A 9,997-nucleotide genomic window follows, 5' to 3' on the forward strand; every position below is an offset into this window, starting at 1 on the left:
AGGAAGGAGACTGAGTTTCTGATAGACATTATGACTTCTGATAGATGTATGTGGGGCTTGAATTCAGGGCCTGGTGCTGTCCTTGAGCTTTTTTGCTTAAAGCTAGCACTCCGTTGAACCACAGCTCTGTTTCTGATATTTTAGTGATTAATTGAAGAAAAGCCTGCCCAGGCTGGCTTTGAACCAGATCTGAGCCTCCTTAATAGCTAGAATTATAGGTGCAAATCATTTTCACCTGGCTAAATTAAAACATACATACATCCACACACATGCAAAAAAAAAAAAAAACAAAAACCCAAACCCTAAACCCTACTATTTTGATGCCTCCTTTCATAGTTATAGCTCTCTGGAGATTTCGAGTCTGGACTGAGGCTTTCTGAGAGCTGTCTTTTTTTTTTTTTGGTTGTAGGGCTTGAACTCTGGGTCTGGGCGCTGTCCCTCAGCTCTTCAGCTCAAGGCTAGCACTCTACCACTTGAGCCACAGCGCCACTTCCGGCTTTTTTCTTATGTGGTGCTGAGGAATCGAACCCAGGGCCTTGAGCATGCAGGGCAAGTGCTCTACCACTGAGCCACCTTCCCAGCCCATTCCTTTCTATTTCAAAGTATATTGAGACCTTGAAGTTCCCCAGGTTCCTGGGGAAGAAGTGGGAAATGGAAATCTGAGTCCCTACAGTTGACATTCTTTGTAGAAGAGGTAATAAAGTTTAAACTTGATAGCTTTTCATAAAGTTATTTACATCTATTGTCCAGATCTACAACTTTTATCAAAGGCAGTACTAGAAAATAAGGAAAAGCAACTTTTTACATTTTACTAAGGTATTCCCAGAGATAGGAAGACAGCTATTAAAAAAAATCATTGCCAGGTACTGGTGGCTTACACCCATAATCCTAGCTACTCAGGAGGCTGAGATCTGGGGAAGGAATGTCCATGAAACTCTGATCTCCAGTTAACAACCAGAAAACTGGAAATGGTGCTATGGCTCAAAGTAGTAGAACACTAGCCTTGAACAAAAGGGCTCAGAGATAGCATCTAGGCCCCAAGTTCAAGCAATACAACCAACAAAAACAAAAACCATTTCTACAACCACAGCTATCCAAGAAATAGCTACTAGAAATAGTATAAGTTATCAACAATTGCCAGGTATAGTGGCACATGATTGTATTAGCACTTGGAAGGATAAGGTAGGAGGATTACAAGTTTTGGGTCAGCCTGAGCTTAAAAAAATAATTACAACAACAACAAAATATACCAGTAATACCGTCATTCCCATCCTCTGAATAGTGATTCATTGTAGAATGTGGGTGACATGGGACCACTTAGTTTTTGCCATGTTACTTAAAACTTACGTGCTTAAAATGCTACAGGTTCTTTTTTTTATGATTTGAATCATCTTTTTTGGGTCATAGAAGCTCCACAGCCATAGGAACCCCCCCCCAAAATAACAATAACAACATTAGGTCAGTTGTATATGGTGTAGATCTCTTTCTCTCTCTCTCTTTTTTTTTTGTGTGTGTGGTTGTTGGTTGTGGGGCTTGAACTCTGGGGTTGGGCACTGTCCCAGAGCTCTTCAGCTTAAGGCTAGTGTTCTACCACTTGAGCAACAGCGCCACTTCCAGTTTTCTGGTTGTTTATTGGAGATATGAGTCTCAAGGACTTTCCTGGCCGGGCTAGCTTTGAACTTCGATCCTCAGATCTCAGAATCCTGAGTAGCTAGGATTACAGGCGTGAGCCACTGGCGCCTGGCTTGGTGTAAATCTCTTAACTGAAGGGACAGCTGTCTCATCCTCTGTTTTTACCTTCATACCATCTGAGGTCTTAGAATTTTTCTTTTTTGGTGGTCAAGGGGCTTGACCTCAGGGTCTGAGCCCTGTCCCTGAGTTTTTTTCACTCAGTGATCGTGCTCTACCACTTTGATCCACAGTGCTACTGGTTTTCTAGTGGTTGATTAGAGATCAGAGTCTCTAGGATTTGTCTGCCTAGCTGGCTTTGTTTTTTTTGTTTTTTTTTTTGGGTCCGGTCATGGGGCCTGAACTCTGGGCCTGGGCGCTGTCCCTCAGCTCTTCAGCTCAAGGCTAGCGCTCTACCACTTGAGCCACAGCGCCACTTCCGGCTTTTTGCTTATGTGGTGCTGAGGAATCGAACCCAGGGCCTCTGGCATGCAAGGCATGCGCTCTACCACTGAGCCACCTTCCCAGCCCTGCCTAGCTGGCTTTGAACCGTGGTCCTTAGATCTCAGCCTCTTGAGTAGCAAGGATTACAAGTGTGAGCTACCAGTACTTGGCTTAGGTCTTAGAATTTCTGTGAAATAAAAATACACAGTGAAGCTGGACACTGTTATCTCACACCTATAATCCTAGCTACTCAGAAGGCTGAGATCTGAGCATGGGGGCATGGTTCAAATGGCAAAACCTTTGCCTGGCCAGCTCAAGGTTCTGAGTTCAATCAATAAATATTATTTATTTGCTGCCTAAATAATATTTAGCCGGGTGCCGGTGTCTCCTACCAGTAATCCTAGCTACTCAGGACCCTGAAATCTGAGGATTACAGTTAAAAGCCAGCCTGGGCAGGAAAGTCTGTGAGACTCTTATCTCCAATTAACCACCAGAAAACCAGAAGTGGCACTGTGGCTCAAGTGGTAGAGCACTGGCCTTGAACTGAAGAGCTCAGGGACAGTGCCCAGGCCCAGAGTTTAAACCCCAGGACTTACAAAAAAAAAAAAAAAAGGCTGAGGTCTGAGGATTGAGGTTTGGAGCCAGATCAGGCAGACAAATCTGAGGGACTTATTTCTCCAGATAATAAGCACAAAGCTGGAAGTAGAGATATAACTTAAGTGAAAAAGCCTAGTAAGATCAGGAGGCCCAGAGTTTAAGTCTTAGTACCAGAACACACACATAAAGTGGAGGACAAGTGGGGAGGAAAGGAAGAAATGAATTAGCTTGAAAGTTCTGTCTAGATGAATTGCCAGTATCATCCTTTGTGGGTTTATGTGTTTTTTTTTTTAATTGTAAAGGTGATGCACCAGAGGGTTCTTTTGTTGTTGTTGTTTATTTGTTTTGCCAGACCTGGAGCTTGAACTCAGGGCGTGAGCACTGTCCCTGAGCTTCTTTTGCTCAAGGCTAGCACTCTACTGCTTGAGCCACAGTGCCACTTCCAGCTTTTCTATTTATATGGTACTGAGGAAGGGAACTCAGGGCCTCATGCATGCTAGGCAAGCACTCTACCACTAAGGCATATTTCCAGCCCTGTTTTGTTTTTGTTTTTGTTTTTTCCTGTCATGGGGCTTGAACTCTGGGCTGGGTGCTGTCCCTGGGCTCCTTTTTTGCTCAAGGTTAGCACTCTACCATTTGAGCCACTGTACCACTTCAGGCTTTTTCTGTGATTTATTGGAGATACAAGTTACAGAATTTCCTGCCCAGGCTGGCTTCAAAGTGAGATCCTTAGATCTCAGCTCCCTGAGTAGCTAGAATTACAGGTATGAGCCATCAGTGCCTGGCTTCACCCTTTGATGAGAGACTGAAGCTGTTTGTGTCCCTGGGGAAAAGGAGATGAAAAGTTCCATGTATTATATAGATAAACTGTTGAATTTTATGATTATTGTCTTTTGCCCTAAACATTCCATAACTCCCTTATCAAGTATTCTGATCCTGCTCTTTCCAAGTTCATTGTATTCAGTGATACTTACCTCTTTTCTCAGGGATGATTTGGCTGATGATTCTGTCTTCACTCGAAGCTCCCAAGGCTCTCGGGGTCTTGAGAGATACATTTCCCGGGAAGAGCGGCCTCTTAGTCCCTTCTTAGGACAACTTGATGAGGACTACCGAACAAGGGAAACTTTCCTGCATCGATCTGATTATAGTCCCCATATGAGTTGTCATGATGAACTGTTGCGGGGAACAGAACGAAATAGAGACAAACTCAAAGGCTCCTACTCTATACGATCTGAAGAAAGGAGCCGGGAAGTCAAAAGGCCTCGTTTTGATGATACAGAGAAGATACACAGCATGGGAGGGGATCACCCAAGTTTTACATCAGGGACTCGCAACTATCGACAGCGTAGACAAAGTCCAAGTCCTAGGTTTCTAGATCCTGAGTTTCGAGAGCTGGATCTTGCAAGACGAAAGCGAGAGGAAGAGGAGGAACAAAGTAGGAACTTGAGTCAGGAGTTAGTGGGAGTTGACAGTGGTGGCACTAGCTGTTCCATCCCTGGATTGTCAGGTGTATTGACGGCAGCAGAGCCAGGTTATTCTTTGCACCGGCCTGAGGAAGTATCTGTTATGCCCAAGAAGTCTATTCTGAAGAAACGGATTGAGGTGGACATGGAGCCTTCTGTGCAGGTCTCTATTATATTTCTTCTAGGGTCTCTTTCTAGTCCTGTTAAAAAATTATATATATATATATATATATATATGCATATACATATACACACATATGCACTCACATGCACACACATATGCACATATACACATATATGCACAAACATAAATATGCACAAACATAAACATAAACATACCTATCATTGGGGGAGAGGCATGAACTCAGGGCCTAGGTGCTCTTCCATAGCTTTATTCCCTCAAGGCTAGTGCTCTACTTGTCTAACTTTTGGGTGGTTAATTGGAAATAAGATTTTCTTGGACTTTCCTGCCCTGTCTGGCTTTCAAACCACAATCCTCAGATTTCAGCCTCCTAAGTGGCTAGGATTAGAGGCATTAGCCACCCACACCTGGCTTCCTATAATACTTTCAATCCTGGTTACTTTCTTGGAGGCTGTATCCTTGTCATAGATGATGGACTAATGTTGTTACACTTGTGATCTATACTTTTAGAATTTTCCAAATGAAAGGCCTTGTGATGTGTCAGTAGAGGGCTTCTGTTGCCCCTATTTTTTTTATGCCAGTCCTGGGGCTTGAACTCAGGGCCTTGGCACTGTACCTGAGCTGCTTTTTTTGCTCAAGGTTAGCACTCTTGAGCCTCAGAGTCACGTCTGGCCTTTTCTGTTTATATGGTACTGAAAAATTGAACCCAGGGCTTCATGCATGCTAGGCAAGCACTCACTAAGCCACACCTTCCTATCCCCCTATTTTGACTTCTGAAAACAGTCATTTTTAATAGCCCCATTTTTTTTGTTGGTCATGGGGCTTGAACTCTGGGCCTGGGCGCTGTTCCTCAGCTCTTCAGCTCAAGGCTAGTACTCTACCACTTGAGCTACAGCGCCACTTCCAGTTTTCTAGTGGTTTATTGGAGGTAAGAGTTTCACGGACTTTCCTGCCCAGGCTGGCTTTGAACCTCGATCCTCAGATCTCAGCCTCTTGAGTAGCTAGGATTACAGGCGTGAGCCACCAGCACCCGGCCCTATAGAAATTTTGACTATGTTTCTTGAAAGTGAAACTTAAGGGCAAAGGGAGGAGATGATCCACATTCCATCTGTCTTCAGAGAAAGAAAAGACAGTATAGATGAGTCATAAGACTAGTCCAGAAATCAAGTGATTCTGCTTTTGGACTACTTCTGCCACCAAGTTGCTATGTGATTTTTAGGCAAGTCATGTCCGCATTCCCAGCCTTGATTTTTTTTTTTCATATGGAACAATAGGCAAAGCTTAGTTAAAGGCTTCTAAACCATTTGCCTCAAAACACTTAAGCAGAAGGAGGCTAAGTTAGAGTTACAGACTTTCCTCTGCCACTTCAAAGCCTCACCATTTACAGTATTTTTCTTTTAGGCTTTTATAGAAATGAAAACAAGTTAGATTATTTCTAAAATCCTTTTGAATTTACATTCATTGAAAAATGACTAAAACAAAGCAAAGGTGAGGGTTCCATTCAGTTGTTTAAGTTCCTATTTCTCTTTGCTACAGCAGAGACATCTGGAGAGATAGATAAGGACTCATATCTTGACCTTCACTAAGAATATCCTTCCATTTATCTATATTTTTATCTCCTTAATTCAGAAAGAACAGGGTTTATTGTGTGTGTGTGTGTATGTGTGTGTGTGTGTGTGTGTGTCAGTAGTAGGGCTTGAACTCTGGGCCTGGGTGCAGTCCCTGAGCTCTTCAGTTCAAGACTAGTGCTCTACCACTTAAGCCACAGTGCCACTTCCAGTTTTCTGGTGGTTAATTAGAGATAAGAGTCTCATGGACATTCCTGCCCAGGTTGACTTTGAACAGCAATCCTCAGACCTCAACCTTCTCAGTAGTTAGGATTACAGGCATGAGCCACCAGCACCCAGCGTGTGTGTGTGTGTGTGTCTGTGTGTCTGTGTGTGTCTGTGTGTGTCTGTGTGTGTGTGTAACAATTTATCTCATCTGTTAAGTGTTCTGAGATTTTGCACAGGGTCTCAGTCAGTTGTAATTGTCTTTTCAGCCGGAGAAATTTTCCAGCAGTACTAACTCCAACCAGGATCACCCTCTTTACTCCGGACACTCATCTCTTCCACTAAGTGGTGCTATTGCTGCTTTTTCCTCAGAGATTGAAAACAAGGGGACTACAGTGGAACCTGCCCTGAAGGGACCTCAGGCTAAACTCTTCCAGTGGGGTCCCCTCCCTGGAATACCCAAAGAGAACAGTCCTCTCAAAGAAAAATTTGGAAGTTTTCTGTGCCACAAGGAAAAGTTAGGTTTGAAGACTGAAGGAACTGAGAGGCATATAGACTTTTTACTGCCCCATGAGCGAGCTAGTCAAGATGGCAGTGGTTTTTCCCGTATCCTGAGCATGCTGGTTGATTCTACCAGTACACAGGAAAAAAGGCAATGTAGCTTCCCTGACATTGAAGATGAGGAAAAATTTCTCTATGGTGATGAAGAAGAGGATTTAAAGACAGAATCCCCACCAAAGTCCATTGGGGGCTCTGAGAGTAAAGTTACAAGGCAAAAGACAAGTTCCCTTTCCTCCTCAGCTCCAGCTATAAAGTTAGAATCACTAGAAGAGACAAATTCAGAATATGCCAAGATTCATGACTTGCTTAAGACCATAGGGCTGGATATTGGAGTAGCAGAGATTAGTAAACTAGCTGCTCGCACCCAAGAACGGCTTCATGGGAAGAAACCATCATCACGTTCCTCAGCTGACCGCCGTTCTTCTGTTGACCAACACTTCTCAGCTGACCGCTGTTCCTCAGTTGACCACCATTTGTCAGCTGATCAGCACTCCTCAGATCACCATAGATTGGAAAGCAGGGAGTCACATCATAGCAATACTCACTCTCCAGAGGTGTCCCATCCACACCCATCCTCCCCTGTAGATCCTTATCTGCTTCCAAAAAATAGTCCTCCATTCTTAAAGTCCGATCATCCAGTTGGTCATATTTCAGGACAAGAGGTGGTTGGCAGTGGGTTTCAGTCATCTGTTGCAGTCAGGTGCATGTTGCCATCAACCCCATCTACCCCAATTAGACTTCCACACTCTGCTTCTTTATCTCAGTTTCATATGCCAAGGACTTCTCAGTTTGTTGCAGCTCGGATACCTCCAAACTACCAGGGAGCTACCATTCCTGCTTCCTCTTTTGACACCTATAGGCACTATATGGCATATGCAGCCTCAAGATGGCCTATGTATCCTGCCTCTCAACCATCAAACCACCCTCTGCCTGAACCACACAGGATAATGCCAGTAGCCAAACAAGCTACGCGTAGCCGTCCCAATCTTCGTGTAATCCCCACTGTGACTCCTAATGAACCCAAACAGAAGAAGTCAGTTCGAGGCTCACTTCCTGCTACCCAAGTGCCTGTCCAGGTTTCTATCCCATCACTCATAAGATATAATCCAGAAAAGATCTCTGATGAGAAGAATCGTGCTTCCCAGAAGCAGAAGGTGAATATTAGCTTTGGGTATTCATGCCTGAGTTTTCTGTTTTAAAATAGAAATTTGTAAGGAAACTTGTAGAGTGGCTGGAAAAATTTAAAGCCCTCCCACTTAAGTGGAAATATTTGGAAGTTGCCAACATTACTTTAGATAGTATGTATAGCCTTTTTAATCTTTTTAAAAATTTTTTTACATGTTTTTTTTCTTTTATTTTTTTTGTATATATATATATATATATATATATATGTATATATATATAAAATTTAAGTAGTTGTCATTTAACAAAGCATTTTATGAATGCAATGTATCTTGATCACTATTACCCTTTTCAACACAAGTATCTTAAATATCTATAATTTATTAAGTCTAAAAGAATACAGCTAGATACATAATTTCTGTAAAATTCGTAACTTCAAACATACAGTATTTATTTTGAATTTCCATGGGAAGTAGAATACTTAATTTTAAGTGTGCCCTTATAGTCACTTAATAAAAACACTTCTATATTTATTATTAGGTTGGCACACAGCTAATTAAGTTTGTTATCCGGAAAAAATTAAGTGAAACATGGTTAAAAATGCATTTATAAAACAATTATTTGTGATTCTGAATCAACTTTCTGAGTACCCCTTATTGTCTATATTTGCCCAAAATGTTATTTTATCGTAGTCTCAAAAAAAAAAAAAAAAAAAAGAGGTGAAAGTATCTAACAGACAAGAATTTGGCTCAACATCATACGCAATTCAATTATACTGAAAAATTTCAAAGAATATATGTATTTTTCAAAGTTTGCTTTTACACTCATTTTTTCTTAAATTGTGTATAGCTATAAATAGTTTTTTGTTTTGTTTTGTTTTTTGTCAGTCCTGGGGCCTGAACTTGGCCTGGGCACTGTCCCTCAGCTCTTCAGTTCAAGGCTAGCACTCTACCACTTGAGCTACAGTGCCACTTCTGGTTTTCTGGTGGTTAATTAGAGATAAGAGTCTCATGGACTTTCCTACCTGGGCTGGCTTTGAACTGTGATCCTCAAATCTCAGCCTCCTGAGTAGCTAGGATGACAGGTGTGCTGGCTCATAAATAGTATTTTTTTTTGTTGGTCATGGGGCCTGAACTTAGCTCTTCAGCTCAAGGCGAGCACTCTACCACTTGAGCCACAGCACTTCCAGCCTTTTCTGTGTACGTGGTACTGAAGAATCAAACCCTGGGCTTCATGCGTGCTAAGCAAGCACTCTACCACTAAGCCACATTCCCAGCCCATAAATAGTATTTTTATTTATAACACTCTCCTAAGAGAACAACTTCTTCCTAACATCATCGTCACTTATTTATAATTTCTTCCTTATAAAATTTGTAAAATATGCAGAATAGGGAATGTATAATATTAAGTATAGCACTATTATTTTGGATTTTAAAAAATGGCATGCATACACTTTAAAAAGCATACCTGCTATGAAATATACACAAACTGGGCTGGGAAGGTAGCTCAGTGAGAGTGCTTGCCTTGCATGCATGACACCCTTGGTTTGATTCCTCGGCACCATGTAAGCAGAAAAAGCTGGAAGTGGCACTGTGGCTCAAGTGATAAGAGTGCTAGCCTTGAGCTGAAGAGCTGAGGAACAGCGCCCAGACCCAGAGTTCAGGCCCCATGACCCCCCCCCCCCCCATAACAACAAAAAAGAAATATACACAAACTATGACTTCCAAAATACACATATAGTTAAAACTGGTACAAATATTACTTTATACATACAGGATGCTGAGAAACTTAAATGACTATATTCTTTTTTTATTATTTAAGTAGTTGTACAAAGAAGTTCCCATTCTACAGAACAGTATATGAATACAATGACTATATTCTAATGGTCATCTATATACAAAGCATTGAAAGATCTATTTTCTCAAAAGTTAAAAGTACTCTCCTCAGATCTGAATTCAACTGCAATAAAATTATAATAGTATTTTTTTCTTTTTTAAAAAAATTATTGTCTAGGTGATGTACCACAGGGTTACAGTTATATACGTAAGGCAGTGAGTACATTTCTTGTCAAACTTGTTACTCTATTTTTCTTTATATTACAGATACATAACTAGGAAATCATTAAACAATAAAAGCATATTGCTATTCCAACAGTTCATATCAAATTCTAACCGTCTTCTCTATATTCTTATAGAAAGTATCTTTTAATAAAGATATCTTAATATGAA

At 41.4% G+C, this 9,997-nt stretch overlaps 1 protein-coding gene across 4 annotated transcripts in view; it reads left to right on the plus strand.

Moving 5' to 3' along the window:
* Positions 1 to 9,997, plus strand: part of Znf318 (zinc finger protein 318) — a 57,995-nt gene that overhangs the window by 18,055 nt on the left and 29,943 nt on the right. For all 4 annotated transcript variants that reach the window (XM_042671968.1, XM_042671970.1, XM_042671969.1 and 1 more), the window contains exons 3-4: positions 3,696 to 4,335; positions 6,356 to 7,801. In XM_042671968.1, the coding sequence (XP_042527902.1) occupies positions 3,696 to 4,335; positions 6,356 to 7,801 (2,086 nt within the window). The remainder of the gene's footprint in view (positions 1 to 3,695; positions 4,336 to 6,355; positions 7,802 to 9,997) is intronic.

Source organism: Dipodomys spectabilis, unplaced genomic scaffold (assembly GCF_019054845.1).
Source record: "Dipodomys spectabilis isolate Male_0828 unplaced genomic scaffold, ASM1905484v1 ptg000669l, whole genome shotgun sequence".
Lineage (NCBI taxonomy): Eukaryota > Metazoa > Chordata > Mammalia > Rodentia > Heteromyidae > Dipodomys > Dipodomys spectabilis.